General features: G+C 35.5%; 1 protein-coding gene across 1 annotated transcript in view; it reads right to left on the bottom strand.

Annotated features, from left to right (window-relative positions):
* Window positions 1-14385, bottom strand: part of LOC140844847 (uncharacterized) — a 76564-nt gene that overhangs the window by 18977 nt on the left and 43202 nt on the right. Inside the window, exon 3 of the mRNA XM_073217770.1 lies at window positions 13992-14071. Within this exon, the coding sequence (XP_073073871.1) occupies window positions 13992-14071 (80 nt within the window). The remainder of the gene's footprint in view (window positions 1-13991; window positions 14072-14385) is intronic.

Genomic DNA, 14385 nt, shown 5'->3' on the forward strand with positions numbered 1-14385 from the left:
CTTTTGCTTGACCCGTATCTATCACACCTGAGGATCACTGGTCAGCTGCAGCAAGCCCAGCCTGAGTCTGTCTTGCTTGTTTCAGTATCAAGGTAGATGATGAATAAATATGGATTGAATCAAGTAAAAATTGAGCTAGACCATTACAGTAATCTCCTAACTGCTCCCCTGACTTTAATTTCTCCCATTTCTTCCACCCACCATTTTTCAACAGCAATGCATAGAAGGAAGATACTTGCCTTATAGGTAGACTATTTTCATACAGAAATCCGAGTGTTTATTCATAAATGTTTACTTAAAACAAGACTTCTGAGCAGGCTCCCACAATAACAAGATAGCCTGAAATGTGTGCTAAATGTTTAAGTCCTTTTCATAGACTTACATTTATTTCTATATTTCTCCTTGCTAAGAAACCTGAAATATGCCCCCAAATTTTTTAATTGAGTTTGCCCTTAAGTGTACTTCTTTTTTTCTTTTTATGAAATTTACAGTAATTTGAATTAAGAAAATTTCACCCAGGTGTTAACTTCCCTTTTTCAAGTGCACTTAATTTTCAAAGACTTCCAGTGATGAGAATTTATGTTTCTTCTGCTTTAAGGAATAGAAAACACCCACGTATTCTTTCTGTCTTTGAAAAGACAGATGTCAACAAATGCATTCCCCATTGAAAACAAGAGGATTTATTTCTCCTCTAACATATTTATCCAAGGGTAATTTGTTGGAATGAGTGTGACTCAGAGGATTCTGTATCAAATACATTTTAGATTCTAATCCTGACCATGTCACTGACTTAAATATGGGTCTTATTTCTCCTGTGTCTTAATCTCCCCTGGTTGTGAAATGAGAATAACAATTTCTCTCTCAAATCTACTGCTTTGAAAATCCAGTGAAGCATTACAAAAAGATGCTTCCAACTACACAAAATATCATGACTGTAAAAGTCTACAAAAATGAATGAAGTGGAGGGGTACCTGAAATGGATTTCATTGATCTGATGGAAGACATACCAAACATGAGTCATCGTGTGCTGTGTGTATTGACTGTGCTGGATGCAGGGCTGAGAAGTAAACAAGTCATCATCTCTCTGTGTCCCTCTGAAAGGAGCTCATTACTTAGTGGAGGAAGCAGACATATAGACAGATCATCCCTTCATTATATGAATGTTTGTAGGTATGTGTTATTTACTATACACTGTTCTAGCCAGTGAGGATGCAACAGTGAGGAAAAACAGACACAGGAATTTCTGCTCTCATTAGAGTTTGAATTCTAATGGATGAAACAGACAGAAATCAAGGGAAGTATATACATTATACATATATATATGATTAGTGCCTAGTAGATAAAAACAAAAAGCATGGTAAATAAATATGTACTACTGAGGGTATGGAGATTTTAGACAGGTAGTTGGGAAAAGCTTCATTTAAGTACTTTTTAAACAAACACCTGAAGGAATTGAGGAAGCTAGTGATAGAGCTCTTTGAGAGGAAGAGAATTCAAGGCAGAAGTGACAGCAAGTGAAAAGGTCCTAAGGTATAATGGCGATTTGTCTGACAACAGCGAAAAGGCTAGAGTATCTAGACTCTAGGACTTAAATGGCATGTAGAAAGTTATTTCACAGGGACAGAAGATGGAGACAGAAAAGATTCCAACAAAGGCTTTGGTAAGGACATGGCCCTTGCACTGAGTGTCTTTATTTTCTAAATGCCTTGGCCTCACTAGTCTATAATGATCAAATATGTAACTATTTTTACTTTTTGCTTTGTAAGCTGCCCTTATCTCCATCAATTTGATTAATACTTGTTCACTTCAGGCTATACCTTGGTCATTTCTGGTTGTTCCCAGAGACACGAGTCACATGTCCCCTCACACTACTGTGACTATACAGTCACAATGAAGCATGTGCCCTATTCTTAACTTCTTTTTCCATCCTTTCCCCAACTCTCCATCTGTGAGGTGACTTGGTGAATGTTCACTGCCGGACCTGACCCTGGAGAGTAAGGATGTCCATGCTGAGCTATCTGTGGTCATAGGAAGCTCTGGCTACTTGCCAGGTGAAGATGGCGGTCTCCTCCCTAGTTACTATTGTCTCTGGCACAAAGGACCCAAGGATGTGCTTATACCAAGTACCTTACTAATTTTCTCAGGGATAGTTCAATTAGATATGATCCTAATCTCCCTTCACTTCAGGAGTTCAGAAGCAGGATCTGGAGAGGGGTGGTGGGTTGTCATTCTGTAGCATTCCCTTCCTGGCCCATTCAACCCACCTTTACCAGTTATAAAAAAAGAAAAAAAAACATGTATATCATAATAAATGTTATAAGATGAAATCATGAGCAGATGGAAGGAGGAAGGGTGGGCTTTTTATTGTATAAACAGTATCAGTCAACTCCAAAGAGCCTGCAAGACCAAGACAGTTATGAGCTGACTACTTCCCAGCAGACAGAACAGTACGTGTAAAGATATTTTGGTATGAAGAGTAGACACTTTGAAAGAAATGTTGTTTGTTCTATGACTAGAATATGAGGGATGTAGAATGAATCACTAGAGAGAAAGCCATAAAAAGAGTCTGGGACCATTTTATAGAGACATTTAAGGGATTTGGATTCCTCCTGTAGGTGGTAATACATGGTTGTTAGCAAGCAAGAGAATTGAACACATTTTATTTTTTAGAAGAATGCTGCCTCTGCAGAATGTTGAGTGGAAGAAACAGAGGAGCAACTGAAGTCGAAGGGAGTAGATCGGAGACTACTGCAAAGGTTTCAGTAAGAGTTTCATTCTTTAGTTAGTATTTGTTTGTCACTTACTCTGTGTGAAGAACTTTACTTGCCCACAGGGACAACATGGTGAACAAAACAGCCTAGTGTGGCCTTTAGGGGACTTGGTGAATTTACCAGTGATCCCAAAACCGTAGAATGGTTATAGCTCAAGGAACCAAAAGGTGTTATGAAGACATACGATGGCACAATGTAACATAGTCTAAGAGTAACTTGACCAAGGGCATTGACCTGGGAATTGAGAGGAAATAATTGAGCAGATATAATTTCAAGCGATGTTTAAAATGTAGAAAAAACACAACTTCTAAAAAAGACAGAAATGATGGAAGAAAGTCAAACAATTCTGCTGCATCTCTCTTCATTTAATTACAAAATTCTCATCTCTATTTTTTAGGTACTTTATAGCACAGAATACCTGCTAAAATTAGAAAGCTCTGTTCTGGGAGTTAAGATGTTAAGATGCAAGATGTGTTCAGACTTCTTTTCCAACACTCTCCACACTAAGACCAAGTTCTACACAGAAGTCTAAGACGTGGGATGAATTTATATAAGCAGAAAGTATAATCTGAGCACTTAGTATGTAGGAATGGACATACAGGGAACTAAAAAGATATAAACCTGTGTTCTCATGAAGATTATGTTTTAATAGGCAGACATGGGTAAGAACAATAAGAATTAATTTGTTCATTTTTATGACTATAAGTAGTAGGGAAAAAACAGGAGAATATTGGAAAATCAAGGATATGAGGGATTACTTTTATACAGAAAGGTAGTTTCATTGAGAAGCTGGCATTAAAGCAAAAACTTGAAGAGAAGGAGTGATATATGTGGATGTCTGAGGGCCTGCTGTCCAGATTCATGGCAGAGCCTTTGGGGTTGTACCTTCTGGGTTCAGAAGATGGTGAGGAGGGCAGTCATCCTGGAGCCGCATGACTGAGAAAAGACCAGTAGGAGATAAAGGCTGAAGGGCAGTGGCGGGGTAGTGATTGTGGAGGACCTTGTGCAAGTCTACGGCTGACTTTGGGTTTAAATTTGAAATTGGGAGCCACTTGAAAATTTTTGGAAGAGAAATGACATGATGGGATTCAGCTCTAAAAGCATTGCTGTGGCTGCTGTGTTGAGTATAAACTACAAGGGCAAGAGTGGAAACAAGCAGGTTAATCAGGGAGAACTGTATTGTTTTCTTAGATTTCCCCATGCCTGGGATTCAGAAGTTTGAGCATTATGGACTTTTCAGATAGGTCACAATTTGTTATTCACAGCAACCTGGAAGCCTCAGATAAATGCTGTAATGGATATGGAGAAACTAGTACCCTTGAAGGTGCTAAGCACCAAGGAAAACAGGTAAGACTAGTAAGTCAACTAGAGATCACTAAGACTATGCAAATATACCAAAAGTTAATTCCAAGTAACCTAGATGCTTGCAACTCTAAACACTTTGTATAATAGTGAGAGGAAATGTAATACTAACTTGGAGTCAACAGTTCTGAACTTTTTAATCTTGTGTTTATTACTTAATCAGTTAGAAATCATGCAAGCCAAATCTTCCAGCATCACATGCTTAGTAAAAGATCGAGCTGTGATAACTGGTGGTCTGGCTCCTGGGCTTTACGTGACTCAGCTATATTGCCTGTGCCCAGAGTGTTCCTTGACATTAGAATGCTGAAGGACCCACCCCGGTGCTGACACTGATATTATGACATGTTGTAGAAATTATTTAATTTACTAATTAATAATTTCTTTGAACATTTACCAATGCTAGCCATTTGCAGGCATGAAGATGAATGTCACGCTTCTTGGTGAGGAAAAATGAGTAAGTCAGTAGTTAAAATTCACTCAGTGCTCAGTGCCCTGGGGTAAGTCAGGGAATGGTGGTGGAAAGTGCATGCCCACATCAGATTTGGGGCTCTGGGAGTGACGGGGAGAGGATATCACTGAGGAAGGCAATTCCTAAAGAATGAGCATCAGCTAGGCAGGCATGGGATCAAGAAAACATGGGGTAGGGGGCACAGATATGCAGTAGAATGGCAGAGCGTGGGACATATCTGGCACCAAGTTTGGTGGGGCTGTACTCAGAGTTGGGGCAAAGATATGAAGCCATGAAGCACTTTGTTTTTTTGTGTTAAGGCATCTGGACTTTGTCTTTAAAGCTATGGAGAGAATTTTAGGACAGATTCAGCATGTAGAAAGTTCAGTCTGACAGCTGGGTGAAGTCTGGGAGGAGTAGGCTGTGACCAATATATGGTAAAGTGAAGGATAATAGTTGATGTTCCTCAGCAGAAACCAAGTAAAGGATGGCGGAGGTTTGAGTTAGAGTTAGATTTGGAGATAGAGTTAACAAGGGGATAGGCTAACACTGTTGCCCAAAACATTGCAGTGATATGCTTCTTTGAAAAAACAAATAGTGTTTCCATCATACATTCTTAGTTTGATGCATTCTAAGAAAATTAATTAAGATTTTAAAAAATGGTTCAAGTTAAAGCTAATTTAGAGTGGTTATTATTCTGTGTATTAATTCTTTAAAGTTTCCATCTAAGTCTGAAGTTAAGAACTATGTTTATTTTGCTTGATACTGTGTTCTCCGAATATAATTACTCCAAAAAGCTTTCTTTTTCTCCCCTTCCTCCTCCTCTTCCTTTTCTTTTTTTTTATTAAGCAACGCCTATTAACATCCCACAAAACTTACACTCCATGGAATACAATTGGATGAAAATCTAACTGTGAAGGTTTTTTAGGAATTACAATATTTGGGACTTGACTTTCCATGTGTTGGGGGAAATGTCATGAATAATGGCAATGCTGTTCATGAAAACAGAATACAAGAAGTAAATTTGGATGCGATATGGCAAAGGGAAGACTCAATTTTTAACTTACTGAATTTAAGAAGCTTAAGCAACATCTAACTGGATACTCTTGAGTCTATTATGTGTGCAGAATATTTTATTGCAATATCAGAAACTCACTGAATCAAATCTATGTTTATACACATGATTATATACATATTATCTGAGGTACATAGTATATGTGAGAATAAGAAATTATGCAGCATGCATATATAAAGGTCCAGCTCCATCAACAAATTGTTTCTTTTCTTGATACTGTCTAGGTACACACATATACACACAATCTTGATGAAAGTAATGTTTTAAATTTTTAAAATTGAATAAATTAAAGGATTTCATATCTTCATCAAGTTAAATTTTGGAAAATTCACATAACCTTTTTCTCCAAAATGAAATATTATGGTAGCATTTTGCAGTGGTAAAAATAAGAAACACTATTTATCCGCATTCCTATCACTCAGAAGGCGCACACACAGTAGTTTGTCAGGGTGATGGCAACCGTGAGACATTCCAATTCAGAACAGTATTCTTCTCAGAGAGATAAAAGTAGTGAAATATTGGCTCAAAATTGAAATGCCCCTAAATTCTGTAGCATTAATGAGATATATATCATAGAAGAGGGTTTTACCTGAGTAATCCCAAGTGGGCAGATCAAATTGCTTATGCAGATTCAATGCTATCTTAGAGCTTTTCTTGAAACAAAAATTATATATATTCACTTAGGAAGATATCTAACTCAGTAATATAACTTGATCCAGAATCACATGCATTTTAAAGTAATAAAGATAAGGAAGAATAAACTCATGCACTTAGAATAAACTCACTTGGTTATCAAGAACAGAGAAACCCTTACAGATTTTAGGCTTCGTAGCTGAAGTTACATGTATTTAGTGCTGTTTAGAACCCCGCCTTCCTGCCTTCCTGCCTCTCTTTGCTAACTACGGGGTCAATGCCTATGCTCAGGTTGGAGGAAGAGTTGAATAACTGTGAAAGAAAATATTTAAATAAATTTTGTATGTCTAAGTATAGCACAAAATGAAGCTTTCTCTGATATATTCAGAAGAATTGAAAGGAAAATTTTAAATAAGGGCTCTTTGGAGAGAAAAGGGGGCAGTTATGTGAAATATTTTATATTTGGAAAAAGTTCTGAAATATTTCACTTTATTTTCCACTAGCAGGGAAGCTATCCTTATTACAAAGCCTAAAAGTGTTAGGCTAAGTACTATTTTGTTGGATAGTAAAGCAGTGTTAGTTATTTTGGCAAATTTTGTATGTCTAAGTATAATTGAATTTGTAAAATAGTAGCTTTTCTTTGTATCATTGTAATAAAAATACCTATTTTTTGGATAAATGCTGCATAGACCTAATCGTAGATAGAGTGAAATACCGGAAAGCACACAACAGCTGCAGACAGGGACATGGTTTCTAATCACAGCCCTTGTCAGTCACTTGCATCTGCCATACGGTCAAACAATGAATTACCCTGGGCTGTTTTTCTCATCTCCAAAATTGGGAATGTGGGGTAGAGCAGAGGTGGTCCTGCCTGACTGAACTAGAGACATCTAAGGGGGTTTAGGAAAACGCAGATTACCAGACACCTCCTTTAGTGATTTAGGTGACCTTGGAAATCTGTCTTTTAATAATTATCCCATGTGGCTTAATGAATAACCAAATTATAGGAACCCTAGGTTAGAAGAAGTGCCAAATTTCTACTTTCAAAATTCCATAGTGAATATTTAATGTATTAACATTTTGAGAACAGATTAAACAAGGAATCTTTTCTGTAACTTACATATTTGATATTTTCTACAAAACGAGTTGAAAGCTTTAGAATTCATCCTCCAATTTTTAATGCTAGTTACAGAGGTTAAAACGTAGAGCTGATGTGAAGATGGAGGTTCCTGCTCATCGCCTGCTCTAGAAGCACAATGCCCCGAAAGGCGAGCACATACAAATATCTTGCTTCCAATTACCTTTGATTCTGGCAACCAGCATTCTACCAGGAATAGCCTGATTAAGAACGTTTTGGCAATATATGCTGAAATATTTTAAATGTGCATTCTGTGTGAGCAAGGAATTCTACTTCTTTGTGTTTAAGAAAAAAAAAAAGAAAGTCAGGCGAGACCATGGTAAATAGATATAATATTGGAGAGTTGTTTTTTTTTAGTGGGAATTCAACAAAACATACAAAACACAACTTGAATTAGGGCTTGTTAAAAATAGATATTCTTAAAACCCTTTCCTGGAGATTCTAATGCAGAAGCATCCAGCATAGGGCTATAACTGCATATTTTTAAGCAAGCTTCTAGGTGATTTTTTATGATACAGTAAATTCAAGGATCATTACATTTAGTAAATGACATTAAGAAAATATAATGCCATATAAAGCTCAGAACAATGGCACATATATTATCATGAAAACTTGTAAGGATATATACTAGGTCTTAAAAAATGTTAATTTATACAGATATAATGAGAACATGTTTTTATTAAATAAGATACCTATTTATGGAAAAGATCCAGAAGAATTTAGCAGTGTTAGGGATGAGTGAGATTTTTGCTTTTCTTTCCTGCCTATTCACCTCTCTAAATTTAATTTGTTCAACACTTAACATGCATTGCTGATGTAATTTTTTGAAATAGAAAGGAAGAAAGGAACTAAAGAAAAGAGGTGCTGGGCTGTCACTTGTATCACTGTGCAGTTTGGAGGAGAGGCGTTCACTTGGACTCTCAATGAAATGTAGCATAATAAGACAGAGATCAGGTGTAGCAGGCACTTCACCTACTTCCCCAGAGTGGCTGAAGGCAGTCCCTGCTTGAATTCTCCCACTCAGTGTTTGTGTGTTCTCCTGTAAGGTCAGGAGACCTATCTGAAAATGCTTTTCGATCATGCAGCTGGAAAGGATTTGACTTCATCATTATAATAAGGTCCAACTCAGTTTCTACTAAATTACTACTTTTAGTGAAGATTTTTATTTGAAGTGAATTTAATTCTTGCACAGTATAGTAAGTTACTAAAAATATGTCTGCTTAGCCCTTTGCCATTTAAGCCTATTTCCATTTGTTTGGACCTGAGTGGAGACACAGAATAGCTAAACCTCAGTCCTCAACAAAATGACCCTTATTATACAGATTCAACAGAATTGGGCTAATGGTTAGTTTCAACAGAACATTTCTTTCCTCTAGAAAGAGTATAAAGAAGCTTATTTGCATTAAAAAGAAAGGCTTTGATGGATTTTCTACAGCCTATTTTATTTTTTAAACATACACACTTATGCCTAAGAAAATGCATCTGTTGTAAAACATAATATTTTGGCAAGATGCTTTTAGGGTGCAGAGATTGAGTATGTACAGTTCTGTGAAATGCTTTGAAGATAAAAAGCATTTCTTAAAAGCTTAGTATTGTTATTATAATTATTATTTTTCCTTTTAAGCATTCATTTTTTTAAAAAAACACCATACATATTCCGCAGCTTAGTGGCAAGCATTTATTTCCATCTTTTTTAACACAAGAAAACAGGTAACTGTCTTGAAATATGTCCTTGCTTTCTATATGGAATTCTGCAGTTGCTCAGAATTTTATATAATGTGCAGGCATTACATCAGAGCTTGAGAACTGAAATGAGCCCAGCTTCTGTTGTGATCTTACAGTTCGTGATTCATCAAATTTGTTGAAGTATCTCAATATTCTTTGGAAGTTTAGTACTTTTAAACCTGATTGTCCAGGTAAAATGGGAGTCAATATTCACTTCATAAAGTTTCTCCCTTTGACCTCTTTTCGATTGTGTAATCAAGCCAAAAAAACAAAAAACAAAAAAAAGCAATTCATCACGTGACAGATTAACTTGTAGAAGCATAGAAATCAAAGGTTTAAGGACACTAATTTTGACAGAAATAAGTATAATCTTTTCTTCCTCTCTTGTAGTCATCATTAAATAATCATTTTAGGGGGTTGACAAGTAGAAAATTGAACATGGTCTGTAGTGTCTAAAATTAATATGGCTGATATGATCATTGTTCCTAGAATCACCAAATAAATACAATAACTATTATAGAGATTAATCATGGCCTTGAGTCAATGGCGGGTTGGCAAGTTAAATCCATACCACGATGTTTCAATAGAATATCGCAGCAACACCAACTATAGTAATCCCACCAAAGAACTAGGCTAGGTTTTTTTAAATTCACAGTGGTTTTGTCATCCTGGTAAGATAATGAATTCTTTTCCTCAGGGTCCACACTTAAAGGGCAAAAAATAAATAAAATAAAGGGAAAAAAGAGCGGATCATGCAGCATCCAATACCTCCAAGCCAGGAAATTATAGCCAGTGCCGAGATGCCAGGAAAAATAAACTAAGTTCTGCTTGGACCATTACTAGATGTAATAGTTCTACATACTTTCTTATTCAGTATTGGTTCAATGCTTGATTGTTGGTGCCAGCCTTGTGATTGCAGAACACCAAGGATTGGAAGATCAAACACTCTCTTTCCAGGTAGAACAGTGAGGGAGATATACACATACACATGAGTATATAGACATAGGTGCACACACATGCACACACATACATACACACATGCATGAATAATTATATGAAATATGACTAGGTTTACAACTGAGGCATGACCATATTGGTATGGGTGCATGAAAGTACGAGTGGCAGAAGCCAGGAGTTTGGAGAAAGCTTCAGAGGACTTAAGATTTTAAGTGGGTTTTATATGCTACATAGGAGTTTGTTGGTTTTATTATATTTTTCAAATTTGCATTTCAAATATTTTTTTATGGACCTAGGAATTAGATTACCTGATGAATCTAGAAAAAATGTACCCTTCCATATAAATGCCTCTAGTAAAGATATTAAACCATGACGCTCAAGAATTCTCTTACAACTTTCCCTTTCCTCCAAAAGACACCTCCTAATCTGACTTCAGCATTTGTCATGTTGAGAATAAAAGGAAGTAGGCAAAAAATTGCCTTTTTCTAATATAAGGAGATAAAAATGAAGATAACACATGGACATATACCACATGTATATATGGGTGAGATAATCCATGTACTTGAGAGCAATTTGGGGAAAGTCTGGATGCAGTGCTTACATTTTATTTTATTATTTTAAATTTATCATAGAGTGAAACTGACTTTTTTTGGGGTGTTGGTTCTATGAATTTTAGTATGTGATTAGTTATAATCACCATCACAATTTATGCAATCACCATCACAATTAGGATTCAAAATACTTCACTTCCCCAAACTTGCCTTCTGCTATCACTTTATAATCATATCTTCTAACTCCAAACCCTGCAAATCAATGATGAATTTCTCATTACTCATATTTTGATCTTTTCAAGAATGACATAGAAGCAGAATCATGCATTATGTCACATTTTGAGCATAATGATTTTGAGATCCATCTAAGGTGTTGTGTGTATTAGCAGTTCACTCTTTTTTATTGTTGCTTGTTATTTCACTTTATGAATGTGCCACAGTTTATGCATCTGTTTGCTTGTTGAATGAATATTGGGGTTATTTCCAATTTTTTGGCAGTTATGAATAGAACTGATATAGACATTTTTGTAGAGGTTTGCATGTGAACATAAGTTTCCACATTTCTAAGATAAATACTCAAGAGTGCAATTGGTGGGTCATGAGGTGTTTGTTTAACTTTAGGAGAAGCTCAAACTTTTGCACAGTGGTTTTGTCAAATATGTATTTTGAACTTCTGTTATCATATATATTTTTTTATTGTCATGTCTTTTATGTGAACTGACCATTTTATTGTTACACAGTAATCCCTCTCTGTCACTAATAATACTCCTCGCTCTTGAGTCTAATTTGTCTAATGTCATTATAGCCACTCAATATAGAAATCAGTATCTGCATAGTATTTCCTTCTTTATTCTTCTATTTTTATCCTACTATATAATTATATCTGAAATGAGTTTCTTGTATACAACATATAATGAGCCATTTTAATACATTCTGTCATGCTCTGTCTTTTAATGCTGTTTACATTATTTACATGTAATGTGATTTTTGATATGTTTGAATTAAGGTCTACATTGCATTATCTGTTTACTGCTTGCATTCGGTTTTTCCTTCTCATGCCTCTTTGGGTGTTATTTGAAGATTTTTGTATTGCATTTGAATTTTCTAGTACTTTTTTACTGCATCTTTTTGAAGAGTTACTTTGTGGTTAGTCTAGGGATTATAATATTAAAAAAATCACACTTTTCTCATCCCTCTTAAATCAATGTTTTACCATTTCAAGTGGAATGGAAAAGTCCTACTGTAGTATGAATGTTTTTACCCTCTCTCCATTATGTTGTAGTCACCACACGTAAGTTAGATGTTTGTGTATTAAAAAACCCTCAAGGGAATGTTTAACTTTGGCTTTTGACTATCAAATATATTTTAAGGAACTCAAGAAGAAAAATAGTCTGTTAGATTTACCCAGATAATTGCTGTTTCTGTTGCTCTTCCTTCATTTCTAAGTTTTCAAGTTTCATTTTGGAATCACTACCCTTCTATTTGCAGAACTTCCAATAGCATTTTTTTACGGCAGTTCTGTTGGCAATGAATTCTCATTTCTTTATTTCACCTTTATTTCTAAAGGATATTTTTGTGTATTATTGAGTTCTAGGTTGATGGTTCTTTTGCCTCATTCCAGTATGTTGTATACATGTCTTGCTATTTCCTTCTGTCTCATAGGTTCTGAGAAGAAACCCACAGACATTCAAATCTTTGTCCACCTTAGATAATGTCTTTTTCCCTCTAGTTGTTTTCAAGGTTTTCTTCCTTTGTTTTTAATTTTCAACCATTTGAGTGCGATGTGATGAAAAGGTTTCCTTGTAATACTTGTTAACTGTTTCACACATTTTACCTCTTGATTACTTACTTTTATTGTTCTGCAGTTGTTTCTTAAGCAGAAATTCTGTCCTTTTAGCCTCATTTCAAATATTTGAGAATGGGACCAGGATTTCCTTTCTTTTTTATTTCTCAGAGCATACAGTAGGCTCTTGGTAAAGGTGTCTCCCTTGGAAATGCATTAATAGAAAGAATTTTGGCCAAAAAGCTATCCTAACAGAATGTAGTGTATCGGAATGTATTAGGTCAAGGGAGGAGCAAGGCTATGCCTTTAACTGAGGCCAGGGTGGACTGGAGAAAATACCCAGATTAAGTGAGGCAGCCAGGCTGCGATGGCAGAGATAACAAACTTTAAGTGTGAACCATGCTGAAATAGATGTAGAACATTCCCTTTGGAATAGAGCTTTTCCCTGGCTATTAAAGGATAATTAGTCATCACTGCAAAGACCAAAAGAACCCCAGACTGTGACTATAGATAGTAAACAGACAACACACTGACCATTTAGGTTTCAATTTGTAAAGCATATCAGTACAAATCTATCTCTCTGTAGTTATCCTCAGACAGTATACTGTTACCATTAGCAGGGTCACCTTGAAGAGGAAAGGCAAAAAGGAATGCGTGTGTAAATTAAAACTCTGCTATTTGGTTTTTAAAATCTTCGCGTCTTTAAATGTCATAGAGGCACAAAAATGCATCAGCCTTTTATCTTCACTAATGTTCTGAATTACCCATCTTAGCATTTACTGAATTGCACTATTAACTTTTCATATATCTATGTCACATGGTCAAGAACCACATCTCATTTTATCTTTTTAACCTTAGCATATAGCATAGTGCCCATTACTCATTAACTAATATGGTTATTCAACAAATATTTATCAGGCAGAAAAAAATGTTCCAGGAATTATGCTGAACATTGAGAATTCAATAGTTAACAATATATGCAATGAGATTTAGTTGAACTAGATTTTATATCAGAATATACCTGTACATAAAGAAGAAACAAATAATGTAAAACTACAAAAATATTGTAAAAAAAATCATAATGTAAATCAGAGTGTTTACTACACAACTATGAAATATCCTACACTGATTAGGCATTGAAAAAAATAAAATTAGTTATACCAAAAGAATTATACCATCATCACTGATATTAAAAAAGAAGTAACTAAGAGTGAACTAAGTTATGTAGTTGAAGGTCAGATTTTACCTATCCTTTGCCAAGCACCTATTTTTTTTTTATAGTTGGTCATATTTTAAGCTTTTACTTCCTTGAACACAAATGTATTATTACATTAACCATATTCAACCAAACCAAAAATAATCATAAAATGTCAGCTAAATATAAACTGTATTTCTATTTTCCTAAATATTTATATACAAGTTTGTGATATAGTAATCAGGATCCTGAATCTTACACCACATTTTCATTTTAAATAGCAAAGCAAACCTTATGAATTTCCCATGTGATACATTAAAAGGCACCCATGATAGATTTTTCTCAAAACTCACATAAATGAGAAACTTCTTGTGATCTATGGCATATATCCCACAACAAGAGGACACAGGAACTGTCACATTGGGCTCTGCACCTGTGAAGACAACAAACTGGTACATCAGAGGCAGGGCTTCCAGGGCCAAGCACCTATTTTTAATGTAGTTAACAGTGTTTAGAAGTATAGACCCTTTAGTCAGTTTGCATGGTTCAATTTCTGACTCTGTCACATACAAATAGTGTGACTTCGAATGGTATTATACTGGAAGAAAAACACTCACATTATTTTTCTCTCTGCACTCTTTCCATATTCTACTTTCAACACTTCTGGCCAGGAAATGTGTGTGTTTTTTTAGCCACAACAAGCAATTTTCCAATTCTCTTCAGCCACCAGCTGAGTGTCATACATTC

This window comes from Manis javanica, chromosome 12, assembly GCF_040802235.1.
Source record: "Manis javanica isolate MJ-LG chromosome 12, MJ_LKY, whole genome shotgun sequence".
Lineage (NCBI taxonomy): Eukaryota > Metazoa > Chordata > Mammalia > Pholidota > Manidae > Manis > Manis javanica.